Below are 15,161 nucleotides of genomic sequence, written 5' to 3' on the forward strand. Positions count from 1 at the left end.
TTTTTTTTCCTTTTTTTTTTTTTTTTTAATGAAAAGGGCATTTAGCAAACCCTGCAGGCGCTCGAGCATCGGCCATTTTCCCAACTCTTCCCCGCATTTTTCCGGCGAAGGGCCGGGACGATGCCGCCGCTGCCGGCTCCTCGGCTCCTTCCTCATCCTCCAGCGAAAGCTTTTCGGGAGCCCGGCGGGCTGCGGGGTGCTGCTAAGGGGGGTGGCTGTGGGTGCGGGGGGCTCCAGCTGTGTGGGGGGGGGGGGGCAGAGCACCCCGGGGCCAGCTCGGGGAGGGGGGGACGGTGGCACCGAGGAGGCTCCGGGATGGGCTGGAGAGGACGGATCCGCGGTGTCCAGCCCCGGCAAGCGCCCAGCAGCACGGCCCCGAGGGCTGAGCCTGCGCCCCAGCTGTGTCCCAGCACGCCCAGTGTCACGTCCCAGCACACCCAGTACCGTGTCCCAGCACACCCAGTGTCACATCCCAGCATGCCCAGTGCCATGTCCCAGCACGCCCAGTGTCACGTCCCAGCACACCCAGTGCCATGTCCCAGCACGCCCAGTACCATGTCCCAGCACACCCAGTACCGTGTCCCAGCACGCCCAGTGTCACATCCCAGCATGCCCAGTGCCGTGTCCCAGCACGCCCAGTGCCGTGTCCCAGCAAACGCAACGCCACGACCCAGAAATCCCAGCGCTGCATCCCAGCAAGCCCAGTGCCGTGTCCCAGCATGCCCAGTGCCGTGTCCCACCATGCCCAGTACCATGTCCCAGCACGCCCAGTGCCGTGTCCCAGCATGCCCAGTACCATGTCCCAGCACGCCCAGTACCGTGTCCCAGCAAACGCAACGCCACGACCCAGAAATCCCAGTGTTGCATCCCAGCAAACCCAGTATGGTCCCCAGCAATTCCAGTGCCGTGTCCCAACAAACCGAGAGTCACGTCCCACCAAGCCCAGTGCCATGCCCTAACAAACCCAGTGCCGTATCCCAGCAAGCCCAGTATGGTGCCCCAGGAAACCCAGTACGGTGATCCAGCAAGCCCAGTGCTGTGCCCCAGCAAGCCCAGTGCCATGTCCCAGAAATCCCAGTGCTGCATCCCAGCAAGCCCAGTATGGTGCCCCAGCAAAACCAGTATGGTGCCCCAGCAAACTCAGTATGGTGACCCAGCAAGCCCAGCGCTGTGTCCCAGTAAGCCCAGTGCCGTGTCCTAACAAGTCCAGCGCCGTATCCTAGCAAGCCCAGTGCTGCATCCCAGCAAGCCCAGCGTTGCATCCCAGCAAAACCAGCATGGTGCCGCAGAAAACCCGGTGTTGTGTCCCAGAAATCCCAGTGCTGTGTCCCAGCAAGCCCAGTGCCGTGTCCTAACGAGTCAAAGGGAAGCCACAGGGAAGGGGACCCACCTCAGCACTGGGGGTGAATGGGGGGCTCTGGCCCAGGCCCCCTGCGACTGGGGGGGGGGTCTACCGGCGGGGGGGTGGGAACCCCCGCTCCCCTACCCCTGCCAGCCCCCACTGCAGGCAGCTGCCCGCTGCCTGCCACCGAGGTGGGGGGAAAAGTCTGGGGTTTGGAGCTGCAGACTAGGAATTAACTACACCAAATGTTTTATTTGTGTAGAAACACAATTATGCTAATTAAAGCATATCTGTAATTACAGCACTTAGTGGCCCGTAAGTGCACAAGTGATTCCGGTGACTGAGGAGGAGCTGTAAACCTGGAGGGCGGCTCAGCCCTGGAGCTAGCGAGGTCCTCGGCAGGACGAGAGCCCGTGTCCCCACGGGAGGTGACAACGGTGACCTCGGTGCCTGCAGAGCTGGCAGCTGCCCGGGCTCTGCCGGGAAACACAGGCAGCGGTCTCGGGCAGGGCACGGGGGCGAGCTGGGGCTCGTCGCAGAGGATGCTCAGAGGGCAGGGCAGATCGGTACCCACAGCCGCATCTCGGCACGAAGATCTTCGGGTGCGACGGCAAACGGCAGGCGATGCCGCCAGCACCCGAGGGACGGGCGAGCGGGGGGCAAATCCCCCCCTCGCTGCGAGAGGCTCCCCAGGGAGCGTGCGGCGGCACGGGGCAGGGTGGGCATCACCCCAGCTGCAATGGGGGGGGGGGTGCACAGCCTGGGGTGGGCACCGGCACCCAGGCAAAGGGCGGCGGAGGGAGAGGCCAGCGTGAGCGAGGCAGAGGAGGGAGCGGGATGGGAGGCCCCGCGCCGCAGGCGGCCAAGGCTCGAGACCGTATCTGGAAGGGAGGAATAAATGGGAAGCAGAGGAGCACGACAGCCGGAGCACCGGCACGCCGGCCAGATGGACCCGCGGGCTGGCCGGGATCCGGTAACTCGGCCTCCGGGCAAAGGCAACGCGGGAGATCGCGTCTGCGACGGCGGGACGAGGACGGGGGTGGGTCAGAGGGGAGATGCTGAGGGGACACGGGAGAGCCTGGAGCAGAGGGAGCAGCAAAATCGGGGTGTTTGGGGCTGGCGGAGCAGGAGGCATCGGCGGGGAGCTCCGGGGTCCCTGCACACCTGGGACACCTCTCCCCCATCCTTCAGCGGCGAAGAGCACGCGGAGGCAGGCAGCCTCCCACGCTGGCACCTGCCGACTCGCGTTTCATCTTCCCCAACCTCAAGCGGCGGCAGAAAATTGCCTGTTTACTGCAATCGCCGAGCCTGAAGCTGGAGAATTTCATCGTGCGCATCCGAGGGACGGATCGCGACATAGGGCGCCCCGTGGTTAAGCACCTCCGTGGCATCCGCGGGCAGGATGGGCAGGGGTGGCTGCCGAGCGCCCGTGTTTAATTTGGAGCCGTCGTCAGCTCCGGGTAATTACGAGCCTGCATATTAATGGGCAGGTGCTGCAGGATGCAGGGCGGTGACACGCCAGCTGGCAGGAGCGCGGGAGGGAAGGGGAACGGTGGCACCAAAGCCTTGCCGGGTGCGATTTATTTGCTTAACAAACGCATCGAGCCCTAAGTGCCTTCGATAAGTCTGCAGGAGCGTTGAGCTCTGTTTGCACGGCAAACGCGCTTCCCCGGGTCTAGCCCTTAAGCGTTAGGTCCTGCGCAGGCAGCTGCCTGTGCTGCCAGGCTGGAAGAGCAGCTCCCTGGGGCTTCGAGGAGCCACAGGAATGCAGCCCAGCCCTGCCTGACGGGGCTGGAAAGCCTGGCAGCCCTGCCTGCCTGCCTGCAAATCCATATCCCCACTGCACGGCAGCCCTGCCTGCCTGCCTGCAAATCCATATCCCCACTGCATGGCAGCCCTGCCTGCCTGCCTGCAAATCCCCATCCCCATTGCATGGCAGCCCTGCCTGCAAATCCATATCCCCATTGCATGGCAGCCCTGCCTGCACATCCATATCCCCACTGCATGGCAGCCCTGCCTGCCTGCCTGCAAATCCCCATCCCCACTGCATGGCAGCCCTGCCTGCAAATCCATATCCCCATTGCATGGCAGCCCTGCCTGCCTGCCTGCAAATCCCCATCCCCATTGCATGGCAGCCCTGCCTGCCTGCCTGCAAATCCATATCCCCATTGCATGGCAGCCCTGCCTGCCTGCCTGCACATCCCCATCCCCACTGCATGGCAGCCCTGCCTGCAAATCCCCATCCCCACTGCATGGCAGCCCTGCCTGCAAATCCCCATCCCCACTGCATGGCAGCCCTGCCTGCAAATCCATATCCCCACTGCATGGCAGCCCTGCCTGCCTGCCTGCAAATCCCCATCCCCATTGCATGGCAGCCCTGCCTGCCTGCCTGCAAATCCATATCCCCACTGCATGGCAGCCCTGCCTGCCTGCCTGCAAATCCATATCCCCACTGCATGGCAGCCCTGCCTGCAAATCCCCATCCCCACTGCATGGCAGCCCTGCCTGCAAATCCCCATCCCCATTGCATGGCAGCCCTGCCTGCCTGCCTGCAAATCCCCATCCCCATTGCATGGCAGCCCTGCCTGCCTGCCTGCAAATCCCCATCCCCACTGCATGGCACCCCAAGACGCCAGGACCCAGCTCGCTGGAAGCAGGACGATAGCCCTGAGCCCCCGGCAAATCGTCCCCAAGGGGAGACACCAGGAATGTCGGGTGACACGAGGAGCTTTGCATGGCAGCACCGGAGCAGGGAGGAGAGGAAAACCCAAGTGCCACCGCCTTGGGGACCTCCAAGCGAGGGCACCGGCACCCCGAGGGATCTGTGCCCACGCCGCAGCCCCGGCACCGAACCAGGCAGGAGCAGCGCCGGGTGCGGTGAGGGGGGAGTGGAGGAAACACACGGTTACCCCGAATCTCTGGGGATTTGTCCTTGGATAAATGCAGCGTTACAGACTCTGCCAACTCATCTTTCAATTAGTAGGTTTAGTTGATAACCAGGGGAAAAAAAAGAAAAAAAAAAAAAAAGCAGCCGGAGGTGGTGTTCTAGTGTGTGTGCGTTATCTTCTCAGCACTGGCGGCGGGTTTAGCCCTTTCCTGGCTTTTTTCCCCTTCCCCAAGCCCCCTCCTCATCCTGCTCATCCCTGCCCAGCACCGAACCGGGCTCAACCCCACATTTGGGGGGTCCGGGGTCCCCTCCAGCTGCTGCCATCAGCAAAATGCCATGGGAATGGAGCAGGACCCCAGGATCCCACCGCTGCCGTCCACGCCCCATCCCTCCCTGGGGGATGCCCCTCCCGGAGCAGGGATCCTCTCCCGGGTTGCAACACCCCGGATTTCTCACCGAAACCTCCATGTGCCACCACGGTGCCAGCGGCAGCCGCTCACCGGGCCAGCTTCCCTCCAGAATGAGCCAGGTCTCAACGACGGGGAAATAAATGCAGCACGTTCCCCTCGCGGGCACCGCGCAAACACAAAATATTAATACCGGCAAGAGCAAGCCCGGGGATCTGGACCGTCAGGGCAGGGAAGGGAAAGGATGTGGCTAAACGATGCTCGTGGCTTTGGGGATGGGGGATGCAGGTACCAGGGCTGGCACAGGCGTCAGCGGGGGAACGGGGCTGCTAGAGGGGTGCAGGGACACGCTCGCCCCCCCCCGGGACCAGGGGTGTACCACCGGCCGCCACAACGCCCCGGGGATGGCAGCGCATCTTGCTCCTTAATCAAGCGACGAAGCGGGTTTTATGTCTGACCAAGCCTCCTACGCAAGGGGCAGACGCTTTCCCCTGGCTCTCTCTCCTCTCCGTCTCTCTCGGGGGGTGACGGGGGCAGCGGTGGCAAGGGACAGACCCCTCCCTTGGTGGGGCACCGGTGCCGTCCCCAGCTGTCCCTTGCAGGGGGGACACGGGTCCTGACACCGATGGGAAGGCCGGGAAGGCGGGCAGCTCGACCCCGGGATGGGCACGGAGATGCCGCATCCTTCCGTGATGGTCCCTGGTGCTGCCAACCCCCCCTCGGCACCGGCTCTTCAATCAGCTTCGGCAGGGAGGCCAAATCCTGCTGTCGGTGCGGCCGGCGCTGGAGCGGGTCAGGCTGCTAATGCTGGATTGCCCTTTCCATGAATTAATGGCTTTTCAGCTCTCTCTGCCGTGCCGTGCCCGGCCAGGGCGCTGGCAGCCGGGTGCCACCCGCCAAGTGTCCCCATCCCCTTCCCTTCGGGGGGGTCCCCATCGCAGGGTCCGGTTCGCTGCGGTGCCAGGATCCGACCGAGGGGCGCAGGGGAGGACGGAGCGGGGAGGGATGAGACGGGGTCCCGGGGCAGCACCTCAGGTCCTCTTGGCAGCACCGTGCCCCGCTGCTGCGCCCGCAGATTTGGGGGCTGCGGGAGGGACGGAGGGAGGGGAGTGGGGGGCACGGCCGGGGGTTTGCTCCCCATCGCACTCCCAGCTCCGATGCACGAGCGATGCACGAGCGATGCACGAGCGATGCACGAGTGATGCACGAGCGCGCCTGACTCTGCGCTTCTGGTGGAGCTGCGGGCTGCCAGCCCACGGACCTGCTGTCCCATCTCCCTGCCAGCACCGCGGGGTGGGGGGGTCCCCAGCAGCGCCGCGGGCCCCTGCCAAGCCTCCGCCTCCGCAGAGCCCCTCCATCCTCACCGCAACAGCCGCGGCCGCAGCCCACCCACGCGCCCCGGGAACCGGCTCCCACGCTATTCCCCGGGGGGAAGAGACCCCCTTTCCCTCCCCGCATTCCCACGGGAGCGGTGCAGCGGGACAGCCTGCTCCGGCTCCGCAAAGAGGGGGTGACGATCACGGCTGGAGCCGGGGCGGGGGGGCCCAAGGACGTGTCCCCACCGCTGCCCTGACGCGGTTCACGCAGCTCCCAGGGTTAGGGAGGGCACCGGTGCCCCCTCCCAGCCAGCCCGCGGCACAGCGCGGCACGTATCCTGCCCCGGTGCTCCCCGGGGGCTGCGGGCAGCCCTGGGGTATCCCATCCATCTGGCGGGGGCAGGATGGGAGACGGGTGCCTGGCAGGGAGGCCGTGCCCAGGGGTGTCATTTGCCTGGGGACAGCCCGCACCCCCCCCCCCCCCCCAGCCCCATCGGCCCCTCCCCGAGCCCCCCTGGGGCTCCCACCGCCGGCAGCCCCTTTTCCCGCAGCATCCTCCGGAGCGGGTGCTTGCTTGGGTCTGCAGCCGCCTCCGCTCCGCACCCCGGGGCTGGCCAAGGGAAACCAGCACCCGAAGGGCACCTTAGTGCTTATTTTGGGGGATGCTCGACCCTCAGCAGCTGGGCTGGGGTTTCCTTTGGGGCAGGAGCCCGGCTGACCTCGAGCATCCCCCACATAAACTCCCCCCCGCCAGCATCTCACGGCTTCTCTGTGAGGGGTGGCTGCACAGCCAGACCCAGCCCAAACACCCCGTCCCGGGGGTACGGCAGGGCGGCAGCGCCCGCGGCGCGGGCAGGCGATACCAGGCTCGTGAGAAACCCCATAATTAACAGACTGCGGCGCTCCGCTGGAGGAGCCCAAGCCTCCGACGGTGCAGAGCACTGGAGGGGACCAAGGGGAAATAAAAGAGCAAAAATTTAATTAACAAAGGTCATGACGCTCCTGGCTCACACCGCTGAGCCTGCCCCAACCCTCTCCCTCCCGAGGGACCCCTGGGATGCCCCGCAGCCGAAGGCAGCCGCGGGAGGCCATGGGGAGAGGGGCCGGTGCAGGCACGCAGCCGCAGGGCTCTGCCGTTGCTGTGGGCGGCTGCAGGCACGGGCTGGAGCAACCAGAACCCTCTGCGAGTAAACGCAGCGTGCCCAGGTGCCCATCACCCTGGCGTCTGACGCCGAGACGACCCCACAGCCAACCCGTGGGCTCGCCGCAACTTCTCCCACCTTGAGATCTGCTTTGCCCCCCCCGCCCGGCTGCACAGTGCCCCCAGCCCAGCCCCAGCTTTAGCAAAACACTCGAGTTTCGGGGGTTTCACCCACGAGCGTTTGCTGACGCAGCGTCGGTCCCACTCCCCGGGTGAAGCCGGGAAGGGTGGGAGACGAAGCCACCCACGGCGGCAGGGCCCAGCCGTGCGCCAGCTCAGGCGGGGGGGAGCACGGGGAGACCCCCGGGGCCGCACTGCCAGGCAGCCTGCTGTGCTGAGGGAGCAGAGCGAGGGTGCCCAGGTCCCCGTCCTGGGAAAGCCAGCCCTAGCCCTAGCCCTAACCCTAACCCTAGCCCTAGCCCTAAACCTAGTTCTAGTCCTATCCCTAATCCTAACCCTAACCTTAGACCTAGCCCTAGCCCTAAACCTAACCTTAGCCCTAACTCTAATTCTAAACCTAACCTTAGCCTTAACCCTAACCCTAACTCTAACCCTAACTCTAACCTCATCCATAGTTCTAACCCTAACTCTAAGCCTCACCCTAAGATTAGGCCTAGCCCTAACCATAACCCTAACCTTAGCCCTCACCCCAACCCTAAACCTAACCTTAGCCCTAGCCCTAACCCTGAACCTAACCTTAGCCTTAACCATCACCCTAACCCTAGCCCTAGCCCTAACCGTAACCCTAACCTTAGCCCTAACCCTAATCCTAACTCTAATCCTAATCTCAGCCCTAGCCTTAGCCCTGAGCATAACCCTAACCTTAGCCCTAGCCCTAACCCTAACCTTAGCCCTAGCCTTGACCATAACCCTAACCTTAACCCTAACCCTAAACCTAACCTTAGCCTTAACCCTAACCCTAACTCTAACCCTAACCCTAAGCACAGCCTTAGCCTTAGCCTTAACCTTGGCCCTAGCCGCACAGCAGCCGGAGGGAGGCCAAGCCCAGCAGAGCCGCAGCCCGGAGCAGCCCCGCACCCCAACTTCCCGCCTGAGCAGAACCCCCAGATGCTGCAGAAGGACCGGGGAGGGGGGGGATCCCCACGTCCCGCAGCTCCCCGGGATGATCACGCTCAGGACCAACGAGCCCCCCGGCCCCCGCTAAGCCGCGGGTCCCGTGGCCGGTGGCCGGCAGCCGCAGCCCGGCCGGCAGCAGGAGCTCCCGGCTCCGTGGCGGTGACAGGGCAGAGATTTCTTGCCTGGAGCAGCTGATAATAAAATCATTAGGGGGTGCATCGTCGCCCCGCTCGAGCCAGGACAGGAGACGCTTTGCTGGTACTGACGCCTCTCCCCATTGCCGGAGCCGCCTTGCCCGACCCTGATTTCTTATTTAAAGCCTTCGCGGCTTCCACCTGCTTTTTCCACACGGGAAGGATGCTGCCATCGGCCTGGCTGTCTTACCGATAGTAAAAAAATGGGAAAAGGCCCCATTTTCTGGAAAGCGGTGAAAAACGCGGCAGCAGCCATGGCTTGTGTCCTTCCAGCCGGGCTCCAGCGGAGCAGTGGCTCAAGGACAGGGGTGCGGAGCCATCCTGGCCGCGGGACCAGGGGCACGGGGCAGCCCCGCCGTTATCCCCTCGCAGAGAATAAACCCCAGCCGGGAACGTGCTGCGAAGCCATCCCGACACCCCAGTTCCACCCGGAGGGGAGCAGAGGCTCCGGCTAGAAACGGCGCATCCCCTCGTCCCCAAGCCCACGCCAGCTCCATCAGCGTGACATCCTCAGCGGCCGGATCGATCCCACCGCTTGGCAGGGCTGCTTGCCGCGGGAGCCAGGCTGGGTGCCGTCCAGGCCAGCCAGGGCTCGTGCCCCGGGGCTACGGCTCCCCGGATTCCCCTGGCAGGAGCCGGTTCCGGCAGCCCTGCCTGTACCTTGCCCCCGCAGGCAGGAGCACGAGGGCTCTGCTGCAATGGGGCGAGGTTCGGGGTGCCCGGCAGCGAGGAGGGGTTTGCACGGAGGCTTTGCAGAGGGGAGCATCAGCATCTTCACCCCGTAGCGACCAGACCCTGAACCTCAGGGGAGCGGGGACGGGTCCCCCGCCGGAGCCGCCTGCCCCGGGGCCACATCTGCCCGCGGCCATGGGGAGCGCAGCCGCATTTGGCCAGAACAGCTCAAGGGAAGAGGAGGGGAAAAGCAGCCCTCCGCCCGTCTTAGCCTTTCAAATGCTCATTATAAATAGCTCCTCCGTGTCTTCTGAGTCACCGAACTGGGAAGGGGCTGGGAAGCGATTACAAGGCAGGGGAGGCTTTCTGGCTAAGTCATCACTTCTGTGACGGGGCTGCACCGGCAGCTGCCGTTTGCCTTTTCCCTCCTCGGGCGCAGCGGTCCTCCAGCGCATCTGGCGAGCAGAGGGCTTCGGGGATGCCGAAACACGCTGCGAAGCCGTCCTCGCCAGCCGCAACGCCCGGGCCAAGCCCTGACCCCCACCCCCCCCCCCAGCCCCAGCCAAAAAAATCAGGTTTTAATATTTCCTGTGGGAAATGCACCCATCTGAAACCACCTCCTTTTCCTATTTGATTTGTTACAGAAAACACAGGCTGACAAAGACCCAGAAGGCTTGAACCCACCCAAAATGCTCCCTGCAAGCTCTCAAGTCATCCTTTCCCCTCTGCCTCCCCACGCTGGCGTTGCAGGCAGGGCTCTGCCAGACCGTGCCAGGGCAGGCAGGGCGCAGGATTTGGGGACGGGAGCGGGACCAAGGGCTGCTGCTGCCAAATAACCGGCCCCCACGGGGGGACATTTCTGAGCCGACACTCGGGGAGTCCCACAAGCTGCTGAGCTAGTCCGTCCCCTGAGGATGCTGCGTGGGTGACAAGGTTTGGGGACACCTTCCTGCTGCCTGGGGATGCCACAACGTCGGGGACCACCATCGACGGGGAACGGCTGCCCGAGGACCAGCCGGAGACCCCTGACCCAGGCTCCAACCCCCCAAAGCAGCAAATCGTGGGGTCGTCACCCATTGCAAGGCAGGCGAGACCCCCACCCACCCTCAACACCTCGACGGGGGGGGGATGCGAGCTGCCAGGCTGCCCGCTGCCTGCGCTCTGCCGGCTCTCCATCACCTAACCCCCCCCCCCGCCCGGTGCCGTGCCGACGGAGCCACAGCAGCAGACAAAGCATCTCCCGGCGCCCTCCATCCCCCTCGCTCCCCCCTCCAGACAGGCCCATCCATTAAGGAAGACAGCTCAGCCTTTTGCAGGAGAAAGCTGGACAGACAGAAAGTCCCAGGCAGCTCCGGGCCCTGCCTGCATTTCTGGCCGCAGCCCAGCGCAGCTCTCGGCGAGCCACGTGGGAGCCGGGAAGGAGACAAAAGCGAAAGCAGGGACCGGGGTCGGAGGAGAGCGGGAGGCAGGAGGGATTCCCAGAAAGGGCTGCCGCATCCACCCCTGCCCCGGGGAATCCTGCATCCCCCACGGAGGAGCTGCCGGAGAGCTGGCTGCCCGCCCCGCATGGATGCTCGTCCTCCCGGAGCTGATGGAGCAGCGCGGATCCCGGGGGGCTCGGCTGGAGACGATGCAGCCCCTCGCCGGCCGAGCCGCCGGTGGTGCCGCCCCGGGCCGCGGTGTGCCAGCCTGCCCGGCGGAGCAGGGGCCGGCCTGATTGCCTGCATCTGCACTAGCACCGGAGGTTAACTCCCCGACACGGTAAAACCACTCGCTGCTCCGAAGCTGGGGATGCTCAGGGGGATGTCCCGGGGCAACGGAGAGGAAGCTCCTGGCCCACCCAGGGGACCTCCCCGGGCACAGAGATGTGCAGGGTGCCAGGAGCTTCCTGTCCATCCTCTCTGCAAGGCACCTCCGAGCTCCAGGGCCGGGTGCCCACGCGGGCGGGTGATGCTGAAGTGCCCCAGACACCCCCCAGCAGCAGGCTGTGCGAAAGGCGGAGGCACGGACAGCCTGAGGCTCCGCACCACCCTGCAGAACATCGCACGCAGCCGCGTGCAGGGCCCGAGGAACCCAGCAACGGGGACCAGGCTGCCCGAACCCCACCGAACCCCTCGGCCCCGGTAAGCGGGTGCCCGGTGAGGAACACAGCCACCCCGGCTACGCCGGACGGGGCGATGGAGTCGGTATTTTCTGCGGCACTTTAAACATGCAACCTGGGGACGGGCAATAACCACGAGGCAGAGGTTCGGGGCGGGCTGCGGCAGCTTGGCAGCCTCTCCTCGGCTTCGCAGGTGCTCAGAGACCTCCAAAAGGCACCCGAAACGCTTTGCCAGGCGGCTTGTGCCCTCCGTGTCCCAGCCGGCATTGCTTCCTGGGTACCTGCAGAGTTAACGCCACCGGAGCAAGCCACAGAATCACGGTTTGGGTCGGAAGGGACCTTTAAAGGTCACCTAGTCCAACCCCCACAGATGCCACCCCCCTGCCGCCAGCGCTGCGCTTCGGGCCGTGCTCCGGGAGAGGAGCGGGGAGTAACGGTGAGGATGCACGAGGTGGGGAGGGACCGGGGGCTCCTGCTGATGTGTGTGTGGGGGCCACGCAGGCAGTGACAGGTAGGGACATCAGCAGCATCACGAGTGTCACCTCATGCCTGCAGCCCCTCCCCTGGGCACCCCCCGGGCCAGGACCCCGGAGGAAGAGGCTCCCAGGGAGGTAAAAAGGGGATGGTGCATTACACATCGCCCTTGCACAAGCCTCGATGGGGACACACCGTCCGGGTCCTGGCATCGACCTGGAATAACCAGCACGGAGCCTAACGCAGCCCTGCAAAGACACCTCAGGACCATCCTTGTCCCCTCCTGGGACACCGGGTCCCTCCCTGTGCCAGCGCCCGCTCAGCTGGCCGTGCCCCGGGCAGGACAGAGCCCCTTGTCCCAGCTGCGGCAGCAGCCACGGTCCCTCCTCCATCGCGCGCCTGGCACCGACCCCGTCACTGGGCCAGCGCTGAGCGTGGTGACACTCGGCCGGTTCACACATCCCTGTGTCTGCTCCTGCCAGGCAACTGCCAGAAGCGAACCAGGCAGCGGAGAGAGCTGGACGAGGAGCAGGCAGGGCTGCCTGCTCCCTGAAGGAAGCCCTGACCTCTTCCCAGCCTCCGCTGAGCCGGGTCCTTCCCTGCAGGGATGCTCAGAGCATCGTCTCCTCCTCCGCGTTTTCAATCCGCAGAGCTCGGCTGCTTCTCCCCCAGCCCCGGCTGCTGTCGGCTGCCGCGAGAGCAGCAGCTCCGGGTACCCTGGCATCCCACCCCGCCGCTAACCGGGTCAGGAGCCGCCCGCCTGGGAACACACTTCCCACCGGGGAAAAAAAGAGGAGGAAATGGGTTAAAACGTGACCTGGATAACACAAAATGGCACTTGACTGGCTGCCACCCGACGCTCCCCTGCGATAAATCAGAGCTCATCAACCACGCACGTGGGAGACCTGGCCCACCGATGGATCTCGGCCCCACGCAGCATCCCCAGCCTGGCAGCAGCACTCTGCGAGGGCGGGCATCGGCATCGCCGGGTTCTGCTGGCAGCGCGCAAGCCAAGCCAGCGCTAAACAACGCGGGGCTGGAGCAGAGGCAGAGAGCAGGCAGCATCACCCCGCAGCCGAGTGCTGAAGGGGCAGCTGGCTGCACGGGCAAGGGCATCGTCCGAAAGCTTTCGGGATGCTTTTCCACCTCTATGCATCCCCCGGGGTGTACAGGAACAGGGACAAACATCTCCTAGGAAGGACGTGAGGTGATGTCCTGGGTAAAAAGGGGAAGCATCTTGGCTCACCGTTCCTGCCTCTCCTGCCCTGGGCGGCTCGAGGGGCGCAGCCGCTCTGGCTGCACTAAGTTTCTATAGCATCTACCTTTCTTAAAAGCCATTAAACAGCAGCTGCAAGTCAGCAGAGGCGTTCCAGCCGGAGGAAACGTGGAGATAGCATGGCATTTCAAGACCTTTGTGTGTTTTGCTTAAAGAAAAGGACATGGGCACATGTTCTGGCGGCAGCATGAAAGGATCTCTGCAGGGAACAAAGCGAGCACCAGAGAGCCAGCCAGGAGAGCCGGGGAGGGGGAAGGATGCCGCCCGCAGAGGAGGGTGGACCCAGCACCCACGGCAGCGTAGGGGTGCCTCTGGAAGGGGGGTCTAAGCCCCACAGCACGTGTAGGCAGGACAGATTTTGTAGAGAGAGGCAAACTTCTTCAGCTGAAGGTCACCTCGTGAAGGTGCGAAAACCTGGTGATGCCGGAGGGAAACGTGGGGCTGGGGCAGGAACGGGCGGCAGGTTCCCTCGCGCCCCGATGGTTCTGTAATCACCTCAAGCACCCGCTCCAGGAGACCTGAGGCTGCTCCTGGGCACATCCGCGCACGGCGAGGCGGCTCCTGGGAGCGGTGGTCCCGGCGCAGGCTGCCGAGCCAGGCAGTTCGGCCCATGCCTGAGCACATGGAGCTGGCACCGCCAGACAAAGGAATCCAAGCAGTGAGCAGCCTTCCTCCTCGTCCCCTTACACCCGCATCCCTTCCCCGCCGGATCGGCTCACCCCTCCGCAACGTGGGGTCTGATCCCAGCAGCCACCGAGGGGAGGGGCAAGGGATCGGGAGCACCCAAGATCTCTCGGTACCCGGGAGGCAGAGCACCCACGTATTGCGAATCGTCTGTGCACAGCCTGCAACCCAGCAGCTGTGGAGCCTCGTGAGCGCTACACACGCGCGCGCGCGCAGAGCCGGGGGTCTCCGCCATCCCTAGCTGAGCCCGTGGGCGATGGGAATTCAGGCACCGCATGCTTCCCGTTAGCCAGCTCGGCCCCTCTGCCCACGTGGGCTCTCCGGAGCATCACCCTTCAGCGCTTCCAGGGAGCACTGTCATCCCTCAGCAAGGTCACCCCTCACTCGCACGCAAAGCCCCTCGTGCCTGCATCGCAGAACGAGATCCCCGTGATTCCCGGAGCCCCTTCCCCACCTCGCTGCATGCCAACAGGCGCAGGCAACACCAGGACCCCCAGACCTGTTGCGTGGGTGGGTGGGTGTGCGGGGGGTAGCTTCTCTCGCCCCGCGTGGAGCTGCCGAAACCACGATTCAGAGGCCTGACCTGCATTTCACAAAGTCACCCGGGGCCCCCCAGCCCACCGGGAGACCAGGAGCCTTTCACCCCCGCAGGAAATCGCCGTGGGGCTCGGGTGGCGAGGGAAACGGGGAGACGCTGTTCACATCAGCCCTCCGGCACTGAGCCCTTCAGCCAGCGATGACCTGCCCTGGGCTAACAGAGGTGGCTGCCGGGGAAATGGGGGGGGGGGGGGCAGGTCGCAGCCGCTTGTCATTCCCCCACCACCCCCTCCCCGCCAGTTGGCAGGCAGGAGGAACTTTTTCCTGCCTCCCCTCTCCCCAATGGCTCCCTCACTCCTTCACCCGGCATCACCCCCGGAGCATCCCTCCCTCTCGGCGCGGTCCCCCCCTCCCCTCCATCCCCGGTGCCGCCGGGAGGGGACTCACAGGTCAGACGCGGCCGCCTGGTACGGCTGGCTCCGGCAGAGGATGGAGTGTCCGCAGCCCTGGCCCATGGCTCCGCATGCTTCGGCAGCCCTGCCAGGCGGGCGGCGGGGGCTCGGCGAGGACTGCCGGCGGGTTGCGGACAGCGAGGAGCCGCCGCTGAACCCGGCTCTCGGTGCCGGCTGGGAGCGGAACCTCCCGCCGCGTTCGGCGAGGGTGTCTCCAACCCGCCGCTGTCACCGAGCCCGATGCAGCGCGCCGAGGCGTGCGGGAGGGGAGGGCGGAGGGGGGGGGTGGGGGGGGCGCCGCTGATTGACGGCGCCGCTGCGGCTCCGCGGGGCTGGGCGGGGGCCGAGCCGCTCCCGCGGAGGGGCCGAAGGGGTCCGCACCTGCCGCCCGCCGCCGCCCGCCGCGGGTCGCGCCCGGCCTCGCCCGCCGCGCCGCGCCGCTCCGAGGGGCCGCCGCCTTTGTCTAGCGAGGCACACGCTGGCCCTGCCCGCCCCGCGCTCCCGCAAGCAGCTTCCTTCCCCGGGGGCACCGGGCAGTGTG

At 65.5% G+C, this 15,161-nt stretch overlaps 1 protein-coding gene across 1 annotated transcript in view; it reads right to left on the reverse strand.

Moving 5' to 3' along the window:
• The window catches only part of LOC129200226 (cGMP-dependent 3',5'-cyclic phosphodiesterase-like), a 49,706-nt gene extending 34,824 nt beyond the window's left edge, over positions 1-14,882 (reverse strand). Inside the window, exon 1 of the mRNA XM_054811545.1 lies at positions 14,616-14,882. Coding sequence (XP_054667520.1) covers positions 14,616-14,683 — 68 coding nt within the window. The 5' untranslated portion in view covers positions 14,684-14,882. The remainder of the gene's footprint in view (positions 1-14,615) is intronic.
• Positions 14,883-15,161: the final 279 nt, after the last annotated feature.

The sequence above is a fragment of the Grus americana genome, unplaced genomic scaffold (genome assembly GCF_028858705.1).
Source record: "Grus americana isolate bGruAme1 unplaced genomic scaffold, bGruAme1.mat H_1, whole genome shotgun sequence".
Classification (NCBI taxonomy): domain Eukaryota; kingdom Metazoa; phylum Chordata; class Aves; order Gruiformes; family Gruidae; genus Grus; species Grus americana.